This window comes from Somniosus microcephalus, chromosome 7 (assembly GCF_052327205.1).
Source record: "Somniosus microcephalus isolate GS21.2 chromosome 7, FLI_Smic_1.0, whole genome shotgun sequence".
Classification (NCBI taxonomy): domain Eukaryota; kingdom Metazoa; phylum Chordata; class Chondrichthyes; order Squaliformes; family Somniosidae; genus Somniosus; species Somniosus microcephalus.
Genome location: NC_140993.1, coordinates 273622169 through 273639390, shown reverse-complemented (window position 1 = coordinate 273639390; position 17222 = coordinate 273622169). Strand labels below are relative to the sequence as shown.

The 17222-nt window shown below is 47.9% G+C and overlaps 1 protein-coding gene across 1 annotated transcript in view; it reads right to left on the bottom strand.

Annotated features, from left to right (window-relative positions):
- The window catches only part of LOC147115344 (TPR and ankyrin repeat-containing protein 1-like), a 136084-nt gene extending 119226 nt beyond the window's left edge, over positions 1-16858 (bottom strand). Inside the window, exons 1-4 of the mRNA XM_085993999.1 lie at positions 16822-16858; positions 13287-13387; positions 4332-4418; positions 634-775 (exon numbers count right to left, since the gene is read on the bottom strand). Of these exons, the coding sequence (XP_085850125.1) occupies positions 634-775; positions 4332-4418; positions 13287-13387; positions 16822-16858 (367 nt within the window). The remainder of the gene's footprint in view (positions 1-633; positions 776-4331; positions 4419-13286; positions 13388-16821) is intronic.
- Between the last annotated feature and the right edge of the window lie 364 nt (positions 16859-17222).

Here is a 17222-nt window from a genome sequence, read left to right as displayed (position 1 = left end):
TTTTATCACCTCAGGAAGTCCCAAAGTGCTTCACAGGCCCAAAGGGTATTTTGAAGTGTAGTCACTGTTGAAACGTGGCAGCTAATTTGCACACAGCAAGGTACCACAAACAGCAATGAGATAAATGACCAGAGAATCTGTTTTTGGCAGCGTTGGTCAAGGCTTAAATGCTGGCCAGACCAAAATTCCCTTGCTTTTCTGCGATTAACACCATGTGATCGTTTAGGTTCACCCGAGAAGGTGGGTCGGGGATAAAAACAGAAAATACGAAGGGTCATCGACCTGAAACGTTAACTCTGTTTATCTCTCCAAAGATGCTGCCTGACCTGCTGAGTGTTTCTGTTTTTATTTCAGGTTTCCAGCATCCGCAATATTTTGCTTTTGTGTAAAGGTGGATCGGGGGTTTGGTTTAATGTCTCACCCGAAAGGCAGCAACTTCCGACAGTGCATGCACACTCTCCTCAGTACTGCACGAGAGTGTCAGCCAAGATTGTGTGTGCAAGTCTCCAACAGAGGGGCTCGAGCCCACAACCTTCTGACTCATAGGCCCGACCACCACCACTGGGCCGAGGCCAACGCCTGCAACCATAAACTGCAGTGCAAGAGATTTTTTTTGAAAGCAAAATTACTTACTGGCCCTTATACCAAGTTGGAGGATAGAATGAAGTGGGAATGGTCCAATACTTTCGAGGTTTACTTCATGAGATACTAAGGTACGTAACAGCTTTGCTATCCATTTTTTGTGACGGAATGGTCCAAAACCAGAAGGGACACACTGGGGAAAAAAAGAGGGAGGGGGGGGAAAAAAGTCATGTAAACATAAACCTCACAAACATAGAAACATAGGAGCAGGAATATAGTATTGATACAAAACAAGCTCAACAGACTCACTTATGATGGAGCTTAGAAACATAGAAAAATAGGCGCAGGAGTTGGCCCTTCAAGCCTGCTCCACCATTCAATATGATCATGGCTGATCCTCTATCTCAATACCATATTCCCGCTCTCTCCCCATACCCCTTGGTGCTTTTTGTGTCTAGAAATCTATCTATCTCCTTCTTAAATATATTCAGTGACTTGGCCTCCACAGCCTTCTGTGCTGGAGAATTCCACAGGTTCACCACCCTCTGAGTGAAGAAATTTCTCCTCATCTCAGTCCTAAATGTCCTACCCTGTATCCTGAGACTGTGATCCCTTGTCTCAACCCCCAGCCAGGGGAAAGAAACATCCTCCCGGCAGTTTTTACACATTGTGAACAAAAAGTGAAAATACTTCCGATTAAAAATGATTGAAAGAATTTAGCAACAGCTTCTGTTAGGATTATTTGCTAAGGACTCTTTTTTCCCCCCAAACTGAAAGTAAATTTACTGGGGCGAGGAGAAATTTGTAAAATACAAAAATCCGACCCATCTTAGAACCGTTGTCTGAGTCAGAAGTACAGTGAAATAGCAAAGCAAAATTGGTTTAGACAAAATAACCTTCAGATTACGAGTGGTGAGACAACTGTGAACCCAGGATTAGCAAGAGCTGTCCAAGGGGCTCGTCACGCACAACACCTCTCGTTAGAGGTGGGCTCTCAGCGGCAGCTCCCAGTATAAAATAGAATGTCATACACATAAATATAAACACATCGGGGCAGAGGTTCCGCTTTGGATGCAACTGCAGATTCTGGGGAAAATTCAGCCCAAAATTCCACCGGCTTTGGAAAGTGTTTCCTCCTCTCCTCGCCCCCCCCACCACCCCCCCCAAACCTCGAGTTTCCGCTCAAACCCGTTTGCATTTTGCCAAACACAAGATCTGCCATGAAGCACCACAATCGGGCAGCGTTTTTAAAAAAAAGTTTTTTTTATTTTAAATATTGCTTTCAAAATTTTTCCTTGGTATATTTAAGAGTCGTAACTTGGCGACGTCTGGTTAAAGCAGCTGAAAGTAGGTTTATCACAAGCGTCAGTCCACCAGCTCTGAGCAACCCGATTTTAAATGACTGAAATTCACTTAAAAAAAATATGTAGAACTATTTTTTTAGTTATACTGCAGTACGTTGGTCAGATTCTTAGCAAATTAAAACAAAAATCACATTTACGAGCTTTTAAAACGGACCTTTTAGTGTTCTTGCGCCCAAAAGAAGCAGCTTCATTTTTAAAGCCACCCTCGAGGCCTGCAAACGAGCACAATTAGCGGAAACTCCCAATGGCGATTAATTCACCACGGGGCCCTGGCACGCTATTCTAGGGCCATGTTTTTATAACGAGCGCAAAAGATCGTGGAAACTCAAGTTGCGGCGAACTCAAATTGCGTTTAAAATGTTGTGATCTTTTGTGGCAGTTACGGCGATTTCGACCGAATTGCGCAAAAAAAAAACCCTGCGCAATCAAGCAGAAACTTCAGGCCATCGGATCTAATTAAAAGTTTTACATCTGCGTGCACTGCCCATCAACTCTTCCCACGATAAACCTTTATGTCCACATTTAATAGAAACTGCCCATGTAAACGTTATTAAGCTGTAATTGCATTGTCCGGCCAGTTGTGGCACTGTGGCACCTCAGTTTTGAGGCTCCTTTCTCTGAATGCAAAGTAACTTCCTGTGGTCCAACCAGTTCTGCTTCTCTGCTTCCAGAGTGGTGACTGAATTACAATTGTAGGCTTCAGTCCAATTATCACCCCTCCCCTAACGCCAGTTCACAAGAAGACTACATTTGAACTCGACGCCACCATGTGCACCGCCACAGGAGATAAACTCGTAACTTATTAAAATCTTACATCTGTGTGAAATCCCCGTCTACTAAACCTTACTTCCTGTTGTCACATTTTTATGTCAATTTCCCATTATAAATTCTTATATCCACATTTATAATGGAACCGGCCTCTGTAAACTCTTCGCCCTGTAATCGCATCATCTGGCCACCAGGCAGTGCTGTATTTCCCCCACCCACCCAACAAATCAATCAAAAAGCTTCAAAAATCTTTCCACTGCCCTTTTTTTCCTACGGTAACTAAGGTTTTTAAAAGTGCAAAACAAGGGTTTAAACAAAATGAAAAATTGAAAACAACGACATTTCAAAAATGATCATCTTAAGAATCTTCTGTCTGCACCAATGTCCTGGCTACAAAGCCTTTAGTTATAATAGAAACTGCCTCAATAAAATCCACATATTGCTCAAAATGCATTCTGAAGAATTTTCTTATAAACATTTTTCACCTGCCATTTTCCCCCCCCCCTCAATAAAAATTACATATTCTGTAATAACGATTAAATTATCCATTGAACTGGGTCATGTCTTTTAATGCCTTCATTAAAGATTTTATCCGAAGGCCTCAGCCTCTACCAAAAGTCTATGTTTGGACTTGATTTTTGCCCTGACTGTAAGACTGTTAGACCGCATGATTCAAAGTGAGCTAAGCATAGAAACATAGAAGATAGGAGCAGGAGTAGGCCATTCGGCCCCTCGAGCCTGCTCCGCCATTCAATGCGATCATGGCTGATCATCCAAACTCAGTACCCTGTCCCTGCCTTCTCCCCATATCCCTTGATCCCTTTAGCCTTAAGAAATATATCTAACTCCTTCTTGAATATATTTAATGAACTAGCCTCAACTGCCCTCTGTGGTAGAGAATTCCACAGGTTCACCACTCTCTGGGTGAAGAAATTCCTCATCTCAGTCCTAAATGGCTTACCCCTTATCCTTAGACTGTGACCCCTGGTTCTGGACTCCCCCGCCATCGGGAACATCCTCCCTGCATCTAGTCTGTCTAGTCCTGTTAGAATTTTATAAGTTTCAATGAGATCCCCTCTCATTCTTCTAAACTCCAGCGAGTATAAGCCCAATCGACCCAATCTCTCCTCATACGTCATTCCTGCCATCCCAGGTATCAGCAAGTGCAGTATACCTCATTTCCCAGGATGCATTAGCACCAGCTAACAGTAGAGATGGAACACTTTTCCTCAGCTTCTAGCAGTTTCTGTTCAGTTGAAGAAAAGCTAAAGGACAAATTTCAAAAGCTTTATTCAGGTAATGTTTATCGAATTCTTTTTTTAAGTTGTGTGTGTGGGGTGGGGAAATGCATGCATGGGAATGAAGTGAGCACGTGAGACTGAGAGCATGGGAAAGGTGACACCGTGCAGATCATACACCTGTTGTAGCTTTAAGCGCATTAAGCGGAGTTTTTTTGTTGTTGCAAATTCCTGTTCACCATCTTTTCCTCTCCAGCCATCAACACAAATATTTAGCAGCCACACTTGACTGGCCTCTCGCTTCCCACGAGAAAAGCCACACGAGGTCAACTAGAAAATAAAATACATTCCCAGCGATGGAGGCGCATGAAATTCATACCGCAAATAGTTCCTTTAGCGAGATTTGGGCAGCACTGTAGTGGCTTCCAGGGGTAAATTTCCATTCGCAAAGGACAATGTAAAGAGTCTGGGGAGGAAAGGGTATTAAAAATAAAGTCAGTACACTTATTAGCTTCCTGCCAACTGTATAAATTAATTACTGCACTGCTCAGTACAGGAAACTCTCTTTTACCCAGCACCTAAATATCCGGAAATCTCTCTTAACCAGCAAAATTCAGGAGTGGGTTCAGGTAAGTTTTTTACTATATATTAGTGGCCGTGTAACCGGGGCTCCTGCACCTGTGGCCGTGTAACCGGGGTTCCTGCACCTGTGGCCATGCAACAGGGACTCCTGGATCTGTGGCCGTGTGACTGGGGTTCCTGCACCTGTGGCCGTGTACGGGGCTCTCGTACCTTAGTAAGTATACCTCTCTGTAATTCGGACTTTTTGATCAACCGGCACCACGTCGGTGGCGGATAAAAACAAAGAGTTTCCTGTATTACCATGGAAATATTTTTGACGCTTTTCATAAGAAAAGTGATTTTCTTTTGTTTTTGCCCATTGGGGTGGGTGTGGGACAGGGTGGGGTGGGTGTGGGTGAGGGGTGGGGGGGGGGGGGTGGAGGTGGGGGGGAGGGGGTGGAGGTGGGGGGGAGGGGGTGTGAGTAGCGGGTGTGGGGAGGGGGTGGGGGAAAGAGGGGGTGTCGTTTCTAACAAAGATTCAGCCTCAGATAATGATTGCAACATGTCTATTGCCGTAGGGGCTGAGCTGGGGTCAAACATGGGATCTTTCTGGTGTCGGATTTCATGGAAATCAGGTGGTTTCTACAACAGGCAGCTGACGTGCAACAGTAGTTTCATGTCCAGGTGAATAACTACCCTCGTGTTCCAACAACTGTCTGAAACATTTCTTCCAACTTCCCTCTGCATCTCTCCAGTGGCAATCCTGAGTCTACGGCCCCTTGTTACACCAAACAGTGGAAACAAACTTGTGTCATTTACGATCCTGCGTGTGTTGTTGGTGTCATTTTTGTTCTCTATGTTAGAAAGGGATGATTTTCTAAAGGTCCAGACACTCCGCACTATTTTCATCATCCACTGAAGAAAGCCGGGAGAGGGAGAAAACTGCCCATTAATTCCCAATTTGTTGCTCCCGACTGACGAGGCTCCTCACACACACGGACAATTGGTCCCATTACAAACTCTACTACAGAACACATTTCGTGAAGTGGTATAGTTTGGGAGGAAGAGTAAGGAGAGGACATCTACACCAGATGGTAAACCGTTAAGTGAGCAGGGAACCGTAGTGGTCCAGGTACACAAATCTTTAGTAGTTGGAGGACAAGATGACAAACCTGTAATAAATACATGTGGGATCCTAGGTCTTATGAAAAGGGGCACAGAGTACAAGCCCAGAGAGGTAATGCTACACTTATACATGTCGCTGGGTTTGGAACATAGGAACAGGAACAGGCTATTCAGCCTCTCGAGCCTGTTCTGCCATTCAATCAGATCGTGGCTGACTTGTACCTCAGCTACATTTACCTGCCTTTGATCCTGTGGTAAACCACTGTTTGTATTCCACTGTGTACATGCCTGGACATGCCTCGGCTGACTCCTCCCACAAGTCCTAGTATAAAGGTGACTGCTCCCCAGCCCTTTGTATTTCTGGACCAGTCGACCACTCGAGGCAGACCTTCATTCTTTTGTTAATAAAAGCCTTTAGTTACTCTCTTAACTCTCAGTCTTTTATGAGTAATTGATAGCGCATCAATTTTATTAACAAAATTTTTATAATGGAGAAGATCCTCACACCAGCATGCCTGGACTTAGATCATCGGGAGGCGGACTCATCCACCAAGTTTACTCACTGGCTTAAGTGTTTCGAAAAATTCCTGACCGCCTCCGCAGCAATCAAATCGGACGAGGACAAACTGGATGCCCTGACCTCCAAAGTGAACCACCGAGTGTACTCGGTCATCCAAGACGCGACCTCGTACGCGGACGCTATCAAGCTCCTCAAGGACCAGTACACGCGCCCAGTGAACGAAGTGTACGCCAGGCACCTTCTGGGGAGTCGTAAACAACAACCTGGGGAATCGACCGTGGAATACCTTCAGGCACTGTCTGTGCTTGGCCAGGCCTGTGGTTGTAAGGATGTAAAGGCCGCCGTGTACACAGAGGAACTTATCCGGGACGCTTTTGTAGCGGGCCACAGGTCCAATTACACCCGACAGCGACTGTTGGAGCAGAGTGACCTCGACCTCAACAAGGCCTCTGAACTCGCACTATCATTGGATGCAGCCTACCGGGGCATGGATGCCTACTCCTCTGCACCGTGGACGCCGCGGGGAATGACAGCCTGGGACACGGTAGGACCGCCTCATAGCGCCGTGCCACCCCAGCCACGGCCCAACTACCGCGGCAGTGTCCCAAGGCCAGACAGCAGTGCCCCAAGGCCAGAAATGCTACTTCTGTGGCCAGGCAAAACACCCCAGAGCGCGCTGCCCGGCGAAAAACGCGATCTGCTCGGGCTGCGGGAAGAAGGGACACTACGCTAACGTCTGCAGGGCCAAAGCCACCCCGAACCCCAGCAGCGCCGTGTGTGGGCCATGCGGGCTGCCATCTTGGGCCTCCCCGGCCATGTGCGAACCACCGGTACAGCAGCCATTTTGGACGCCTCCAGCCACATGGGGATCATGGACGCCGCCATCTTGGACGACAGCCGGAACGCACCAGGCCCCCAACACCGCCTCATCTGATACCCGCAGCGACACACCGACCCCTACGCTGGCATCCGTTACACTGGACCAAGCGAGACCGCACCAGCTGGCCAGTTCCACAATGGACATTAAGGTAAATGGCCACGATACAATCTGCCTTTTTGACTCTGGGAGCACGGAGAGCTTCATCCACCCCGACACGGTGCGGCGTTGCTCTCTCCCAGTCCTGCCTGCGCACCAGCGGATTTCTATGGCCTCCGAGTCCCAGTCGGCGGACATCGGCGGCTACTGCGTAGTGACACTCGTAGTAGACGGGACCGTGTACGATCATTTTAAACTTCTGGTCCTGCCCGACCTCTGCGCTGCCGTCCTGCTGGGGTTAGATTTTCAGTGCCACCTTAAAAGTGTTACGATGGCGTACGGTGGACCCCTACCCCCACTCACAGTCCGCAGCCAGCAGCTCCCAAATTGCCCGCCGCGCACCAGGTGCAACCTCTCCACACTCAGAGTCACCCCCCCACCACTGTTTGCTAACCTCACCCCCGACTGTAAGCCCATCGCCACAAAGAGCAGGCGATACAGTGCCGGGGACAGGGTTTTCATTAAAACCGAAGTAGAGCGGCTCCTGAAGGAAGGGATTATTGAGGGCAGCACCAGCCCCTGGCGAGCCCAGGTTGTGGTCGTTAAGACCGGTGAGAAGCAGCGCCTGGTCATCGACTACAGCCAGACAATAAATCGCTACACCCTGCTGGACGCCTACCCACTCCCCCGCATAGCTGATATGGTCAACCAGATCGCGCAGTACCGCGTCTTCTCGACCATTGACCTGAAATCAGCGTACCACCAGCTCCCTATCCGCCCTGAGGACCGCCAGTATACTGCCTTTGAGGCAAACGGCCGCCTCTACCACTTCCTTAGGGTTCCCTTTGGCGTCACCAACGGGGTCTCCGTCTTCCAAAGGGAGATGGACCGGATGGTAGATCAAAATGCGTTGCAGGCCACTTTCCCATATCTGGACAATGTGACCATCTGCGGCCGTGACTTGCAGGACCATGACGCAAACCTCGAAAAATTCCTCCGCACCGCCCAACTCCTGAACCTGACATATAACAAGGAGAAGTGCATATTCCGCACAAACCGCCTCGCCATCCTTGGCTGTGTTGTGGAACACGGAGTCATCGGCCCCGACCGGATGCGTCCCCTTATGGAACTCCCACTGCCTCAAGGCCCTGAAGAGGTGCCTAGGGTTTTTCTCCTATTATGCCCAGTGGGTCCCCTACTATGCGGACAAGGCCCATCCGCTGATCAAGTCCACCTCTTTTCCCTTGACGGCAGAGGCCCGCTTAGCCTTCCACCGTATCAAGGAAGACATTGCCAAAGCCACCATGCACGCAGTGGACGAATCCATCCCCTTCCAGGTGGAAAGCGACGCGTCCGACTTTGCCCTGGCCGCTACCCTCAATCAGGCGGGGAGACCCGTGGCCTTCTTTTCACGAACCCTCCGAGGCCCGGAGACCAGACACTCCGCTGTTGAGAAGGAGGCCCAGGCGATTGTGGAGGCTGTGCGTCATTGGAGGCACTACCTGGCCGGAAAACGATTTACCCTGCTCACTGACCAGCGTTCAGTTGCTTTCATGTTTAACAACAAGCAGAGGGGCAAAATCAAAAATGACAAGATCTTGAGGTGGAGAATCGAACTTTCCACCTACAATTACGAGATCTTGTACCGGCCCGGGAAGCTCAATAAACCCCCGGATGCACTATCGCGTGGCACCTGCGCCAGCGCGCAGATCGATAGACTGCGGGCCCTCCACAATGACCTCTGCCACCCGGGGGTCACCAGGTTCTTCCACTTCATCAAGGCCCGCAACCTGCCTTACTCTATTGAGGAGGTCAGGACCATGACCAGGAACTGCCAAGTCTGCGCTGAGTGCAAACCCCACTTTTATAGACCAGACAGGGCCCACCTGATAAAAGCCACTCGCCCCTTCAAGCGCCTGAGCGTTGATTTTAAAGGGCCTCGCCCCTCCTCCGACCGCAATGTGTACTTCCTCAATATTATTGATGAGTACTCCCGTTTCCCGTTCGCCATCCCCTGCCCGGACATGACCAGTGCCACGGTCATTAAATGTCTGAACGACCTCTTCACCCTGTTCGGTTTCCCCAGCTATATCCATAGCGACCGGGGCTCATCGTTTATGAGCGACGAACTCCGTCAGTACCTGCTAACTAGGGGTATTGCCACAAGCAGGACCACCAGTTACAACCCCCGGGGGAACGGACAGGTGGAAAGAGAAAATGCGACAGTTTGGAAGGCCGCCCTGCTAGCCTTAAAGTCTAGGGGCCTTCCAACCTCCCGCTGGCAGGATGTGCTCCCCGATGCGCTCCACTCTATTCGGTCACTGCTCTGCACTGCCACTAACGCCACCCCCCATGAGAAAATGTTTGTCTTCCCAAGGAAGTCCACATCGGGGACATCGCTACCGCCATGGCTGACGTCCCCAGGGCCGGTCCTACTGAGAAGACACGTGAGGACCCATAAAACGAACCCCCTGGTCGAGAGGGTCGACCTCCTCCACGCCAACCCCCAGTATGCTTACATTGCATACCCGGACGGGCGGGAGGACACAGTCTCCATAAGAGACCTTGCACCCTCGGGGGCCGCAGTAACCCACTACTCACTACCACCTCCCCCCCCCCCCCCACGATCCGATATCCAGCCCCAGCAGACGGCAGGCCTGGGCCCCGCGACCCGCTCGACATCTACGAGGACGACACACCTGTGCCACAGCCCACGCAGGACTCGACGCCGGAAGCTCCACTACCCCTGCCGTCGCCACGCCGATCACAGCGCCAGACAAGACCTCCGGAGAGACTCCAATACACTAACTTTTAATACACTTCACCCCGCCGGACTCAATTTTAAACAAGGGGTGAATGTGGTAAACCACTGTTTGTATTCCACTGTGTACATGCCTCGGCTGACTCCTCCCACAAGTCCTAGTATAAAGGTGACTGCTCCCCAGCCCTTTGTATTTCTGGACCGGTCGACCACTCGAGGCAGACCTTCATTCTTTTGTTAATAAAAGCCTTTAGTTACTCTCTTAACTCTCAGTCTTTTATGAGTAATTGATAGCGCATCAGATCCATACTGCTCAATACCCTTAACCTAACAAAAATATATTGAGCATAGTCTTAAAAATTTAAACCGTCCCCCACCATCCACAGCCTTTTCAGGGACAGTTCCAAATTTCCACTACCCTTTGTACAAAAAAATGGTTCCTGATTTCACTCTTAAATAGTCTAACTCTAAATTTAAGATCGTGTCCCCTTGTTTGCAATTTCCCCACCAGAGGAAATAGTTTCTCTGTACCTACCCTACCGAATCCCTTTAGCATTTTAAACACCTCAATTAGTTCAACCCTTCAACCTTCTACATCCCAGGGTATAGAAGCCAAGTTTATGCAATCTGTTCTCACAATTTAATCCTTAGGCTGCAGTTAGAATACACTCTCCAGTGTTGGGTACCCTCATTTAGGAAAGGTGTCAAGGCCATGGAGAAAATGCAGAGGAGATTCACGAAGATAATACCAGAGGGGTGAGAGAGAGAGAGAGAGAGAGACAGGCTTTAGTTATGAGGAGACATTGGGGCCCTGTTCATCAAAACTGAGAAGGTTAAAAAGAGATCTGGTAAAGGTGTGCAAAATTATGAAATGTTTTGATGAGACAAAATTGGGACAAGCTATGTCCACTGGTCAGTGTGTCAGTAACTAGAGGCTGCAAATTTAATCCCATCATCGAAAGAATGGAGGGAAAGTTTTTTGTGTCAGGAAATGGAATATCGTACCAGAAAGAGTGGTGGAAGCAGATTCCACAATAAAGGCAAGTATTTGAAAAAGAAAAAGAAACTTAAAAGGGTATGGGGAAAGGGCAGTGTCAGCAAAGGATTATTAGACCGCCCGGGTTACTAATTTTAAACTACTATTGATTTCTCTTCATATTGTAGTAATGTTAACCTTTAGCCTTTGCTTGTTAAGCAGGGAAGTATTGAGTCAGTTTGGAGAGGTGTCCGCCGGGATGTTGGGCCAGGCCCGACCCTGACCCTACGGCAACAGTCAGTTTCAGGATGAAGTAATGAGATTTAATTAAAGTTGTGCCACTGCACACTGGTTCCTGAAGAACTTTAATCATTTAGTTCTGCAAAAGGAAAACATCTGGCCATACATCATCCTTTTTAATTGCTACCAATGATAGAGAAACAAAGACAGATTTATAATGACAAGTTTCACTTGGTAGAATATCAATGATATGAAGCAAGAGTGAAATTATTAATAAGGTAACAAACTAAGGGAGTTACACCAATCTTGTTAGCCCAACAGAAAAAGAGCTCGATAAGTAAGGAAAATTAAAATTATTGGGAAGACCGAAGCCATTGTCTTCGGTCCCCGACACAAACTCCGTTCCCTAGCCACCAACTCCATCCCTGTCCCTGGCAACTGTCTGAGGCTCAGCCAGACTGTTCGCAATCTTGGTGTCGGATTTGGCCCCAAGATGAACTTCCGACCACATATCCGAGCCATCACTAAGACTGCCTATTTCCACCTCCGTAACAACACCGTCTCCACCCCTGCCTCAGCTCATCTGCTGCCAAAACCCTCGTCCATGCCTTTGTTACCTCCAGACTTGACTATTCCAACACTGGCCTCCCACATTCCACCCTACGTAAACTTGAGGTCATCCAAAACTTGGCTGCCTGTGTCCTAACTCGCACCAAGTCCCGTTCGCCCATCACCCCTGCGCTCGCTGACCTACATTGGCTCCCGGTTAAGCAGTGCCTCGATTTCAAAATTCTCATCCTTGTTTTCAAATCCCTCCATAGCCTCGCCCCCCCTCCCTATCTCTGTAATCCCCTCCAGCCCCCCCACGCCCCGCTCCGAGATCTCTGCGCTCCACCAAATCTGGAGCATCCCCGATTTTAATCGCTCCACCATTGGCGGCCGTGCCTTCAGCCGCCTGGGCCCTAAGCTCTGGAATTCCCTCCCTAAACCTCTCCTCCTTAAAACCTCCCTCTTTGACCAGGCTTTTGGTCATCTGCCCGAGTATCTCCTTATATGTGGCTCGGTGTCAGATTTTGTTTGATAATCGCTCCTGTGAAGCGCCCTGGGACGTTTTACTACGTTAAAGGCGCTATATAAATGCAAGTTGTTGTTGATAAGGGATAAGTCAACTAAATTTCCTTATATGGAGTTGTGTTTCAACTTGCGTATAATCATGTAGTGCGGATTGTCATGTAGAGAGAGGGAGAGAAATGTATAAAAACTGGCAGTTTGTAAGGAGTATTTGAATTCCTAAAAGCCTAAGATACGGAGATCAGAACTCTAACATGTTTGCATCCCCAACAGAACCATCAGGTGCGGTTGTAAGTATGACCTTATAAGTGTATGTTTAAGTACAATTGCATGTACAGGAAACTCTTTGGTATCTGGCACCGACGTGTTGCCGGTTGATCAAAAATTCCGGATGACGGAGAGGGTTATCTACCGAGGCTATTTTTAACAAAGAAAAATTTAAAAATCAAGAAATGTGCAGTATACAGTAATTGGGTACTCCCCTACAGAATGTTGTGTTAAATGGATGGTGGAAGATGCTTGATTAAGTACAGTACTGCCAGTTGAGGGTAATGCAATGCAATGAAATGACTACCAGCAGCGTGGGAGACACACAGTACCTCTGTAAAATGGCGGATCGGAAGAGACTACCGGCAGCGCGGGAGAGTCAGACTCCTGTTATTGAGGTGTTCTGACTCCCGACAGCGCCAAGAAGTCGAGTAGTGGCAGTTTGGAGAACTACCCCCACTGACTAACTCGGCCACTGCGGGAGACTCGGACTCGGCAACATTGCCGGTTATTGAGGTGTTGTTTTCGGAGTGAGAATTTTGCCGGTTAAGAGAATTCCGGATATTTAGGTGCCGTTTAAACGAGAGTTTCCTGTACTGTATTAATAAGTCTATGACAACTGACTTCAATGTTCAAGAGCTTCATTGAAAACCTAATGTGAACAGGAATGGGACCAATTGGATAGCTCTTGCATAGGTGTGATGGGCTGAATGGCCTCCTATGCTGTAAAATTCTATGATTCTACTTCCCACGATGTACGTTAAGTGTTCTAACACAAATATCTGGTTCAGCTAAGTTCCAATTTTAATCACCATCACTTTGAGTAACTGCACTTACCTTCCATAAGTCTTTTTTTGCAGATTTTTCAATAACTAGTTGCCAAATCTGGGAGCTGTAACTTTTCCATGTTAGGACCTCACATAACCTGTCAGCAGTCCCTATGAAAATAAGGTTAGCAGTTAAAACAATGATCTAAAAATCATAAATCCTAAGCTCTTCATTAACGTATGTCGACATGCAGGCATAAATAGTTTTATTCTTATTTAGCGGTACTTGCTGGCGAGAATACATTGCGGCCACATTAGCTACTCCACCATAAAGGTGAAAGGAAAATTCATCGAAATCACAAGAAGCAGGAAGATGGCTAATGGCGATTCACTCCAGCAAAGTTGCATAAAGCAACTCAAACAGTAGATTTGCAAGAGTTATGGACATATAGAAACATAGAAGATAGGAGCAGGAGTAGGCCATTCGGCCCCTCGAGCCTGCTCCGCCATTCAATGAGATCCTGGCTGATCATCCAAACTCAGTGCCCTGTCCCTGCCTTCTCCCCATATCCCTTGATCCCCTTAGCCTTAAGAAATATATCTAACTCCTTATGGGGTAAATTTGGGGCTCGACAACGCTTATTCCCCGCGTGCAAAGCACAGGACGAAGGCGTTGACACTCGTGCCATCTGGTCTCTGACCCCTTTATGCTGCCTTGGAATTAGTACGGGACAGAGTGCCTGCGACTACAATAGGCCAGGCAAAGGGGCTACAATTGGGATTGCCAAGCCCTCCTGACTCATCTTGCTGTTGGTTCACCAGCCAGGTTCCCGTTCCGAGATGCTCCAGGCCCTCTGCCAGACCCCTCTCTGATCAGAGAGCAGCAGGTGCCAAACACTCAGCAGCGAAAAGGTTAGCCCTCCGTTTATTTATTTATTTTTAAAACACAAGCCAAGGATTTGTGCCAAACACCTTCAAGGTTTCTGTTTTTTGGACAGAAGATCCTGACCATGGTAGCTATGTCCACTGCTGTAGACTGCTCAGACCTGTAGCAGCAGTAATAGACTTTCTTTAGGTGAGTTATGTCTGACCAGTACCAAAGCACACGGGGGACAGGGAATCAATCCTATAAATGACTCAGGATGCTTTCAGATTGATCAAAATCCCAGGCAGAATTTTTAATGAGATAACAGAACATCGAGGAGGTGCTTCATACAGATGAATATCTCCAAGTTTGCAGACGACACAAAGCTGGGTGGGAGGGTAAGCTGTGAGGAGGATGCAGAGAAACTCCAGTACGATTTGGACAGGTTGGGCGATTGGGCAGAAGCATGGCAGATGCAGTATAATGTGGATAAATGCGAGGTTATCCACTTTGGTGGCAAAAACAGGAAGGCAGATTATTATCTGAATGGCAATAGATTGGGAGAAGGGGAAGTGCAACGAGACCTGGGTGTCCTTGTGCACCAGTCACTGAAGGTAAGCATACAGGTGCAGCAGGCGGTTAAGAAGGCAAATGGTATGTTGGCCTTCATAGCGAGAGGGTTTGAGTACAGGAACAAGGATGTCTTGCTGCAGTTGTATAAGGCCTTGGTGAGACCACATCTGGAGTATTGTGTGCAGTTTTGGTCGCCTTATCTGAGGAAGGATGTTCTTGCCATGGAGGGAGTGCAGCGAAGATTCACCAGACTGATACCTGGGATGGCAGGAATGACGTATGAAGAGAGATTGGGTCGATTAGGCTTATATTCTCCAGAGTTTAGAAGAATGAGAGGGGATCTCATTGAAACTTATAAAATTCTAACAGGACTAGACCGACTAGATGCAGGAAGGATGTTCCCGATGGCAGGAAGTCCAGAACCAGGGGTCACAGTCTAAGGATGAGGGGTAAGCCATTTAGGACTGAGATGAGGAGGAATTTCTTCACCCAGAGTGGTGAACCTGTGGAATTCTCTACCACAGAAGGCAGTGGAGGCCAATTCATTAAATATATTCAAGAAGGAGTTAGATATATTTCTTAAGGCTAAGGGGATCAAGGGGTATGGGGAGAAAGCAGGGACAGGGTACTGAATTTGGATAATCAGCCATGATCGCATTGAATGGCGGAGCGGGCTTGAGAGGCCGAATGGCCGACTCCTGCTCCTATCGTCTATGTTTCTATGAGGGAAGATCAAGCAGCTCATCCTCCCACAAAACCAATAATATCTAACTGCCTTTTGAATGACTTCAAATTTTTTGTACCTTGATGACCCCCACCCAGAAGACCTATCCACGTATTAATCACTGAGAGAGAGAAGCGGTCGGTGCTTCCTCACTTCAGTCCTAAATTGACTTTTTAATCAGTTTGTACCCATATCCTGCAGTCAAACCGTGCTCAGGATTAGCCCTTTTCTATTCCAGTCAGAATCTGGTGTCAAGCCTCGGCTCAGTGGCAGCATTCTCAGCTACGAGTCAGAGGTTCATCGGTTCGATCCCCACTCCAGAGACTTGAGCACACAACCTAGGCCGACACCGGTGCAATGATGAGGGAGTGCTGCACTGTTGGAGGCACCAGCTTTCAGACGAGATATTCAGGTTGAACTGACACCCTGTCTGCCAGTTCAGGGGGACATAAACGATCCCAAAGAGCAGGGAGTTCTCCCAACGTCACTGCCAACATTCATCACTCAACCAACCGCACCAAAAACACACTGACCGGTTATTATCTCATTTGCTGTTTGTGGGACCTTGCTGTGCACAAATTGGCTCCCAAAACTGAGATGAGGAGGAACTACTTCACTCAGAGGTTGGTAGGTCCATGGAATATGCTGCCCCAAAAAGCTGTAGAAGCTACATCATTACATAAATTTAAAACAGAAATAGACAGTTTCCTAGAAGTAAAGGGAATTAAGGGTTACGGGGAGCGGGCAGGAATTTGGACATGAGACTAGGTTTGGATCGGTCATGGCCCTGTGGGTAGCGGAGCGGGCCCAGGGGCCATGTAGCCTGATCCTGCTCCTATTTCGTGTGTCTAATTCTGTTAGATTCAGGAGATGGTTCTGTGATAGTAGATTGGCGGTTAGGATCAGATCAGCCATGATCTTATTGAATGGCGAAGCAGGCTCGAGGGGCCGATTGGCCTACTCCTGCTCCTATTTCTTATGTTCTTATGTTTTCCGACAAAACAGTTATGACTACATCTCCAAAGTAATTCATTTGGTTGTGAAAAGCTTTAAAAGGTGTTATATAAATGAAAGTTTCCTCTCATTCATCTACTATCGAGGCTGAAGAGTCCTAGATTTTCTAACCTTTCTTCCTAACTCTGTCCTTTGACACTGATGATTAACCTCATGGCCCTTCCCTGCTCTGTTTCCAGGGTCTGAAGGTTCTGTTTGTGCCTCAAGGACCAAAACTACACACATCCAAAGTACAGCCTGACCTCAACACTACACAAGCTCCAGCAAAACACACTCCAGGGCATTTTCACATTTTATGAAGTCTGGGATTGAATACTTTCCCAAACCCATATTTATTAGGCATGAAGATTTCAAGTAAGGTGGCTGTGATACTACAATCCAAATGCATTAGCCCAGAGCTAAAAATAGTTTCTGCTTGCCATCTAATACCTCGGCCGTGGAAGTTATTCCGTAAATTAAGTTGCATTTAGTGCTGATCAAGATTGGCTCTTTAGAGTCAAGATATTAAAGGGAGGCTCAGAGTGTGACAGGAAATGGCAGGAGTTGTAACAACATTGTCCGGACACAGGACATGTCAAAGGAGGCCCTTTCTCTTTTGTTTCTTCTGTTAATGAATCTTCTCCCTGGTTTGGCACAAAAGTAACCTTTCTACCCTGGAGCCAGAAGCTCCTCCTCTCTTCACTCTCCCCCCCCCCCCTCCCCCCCGACACACACCCCCCCAGACCCCCTCCCCCCAACCCTCCCCCCACACACGCCCCATCCCCCCCACACACACCCTCCCCCCCCACACACACCCTCCACCCCCCACACACACCCCTCCCCCCCCACAC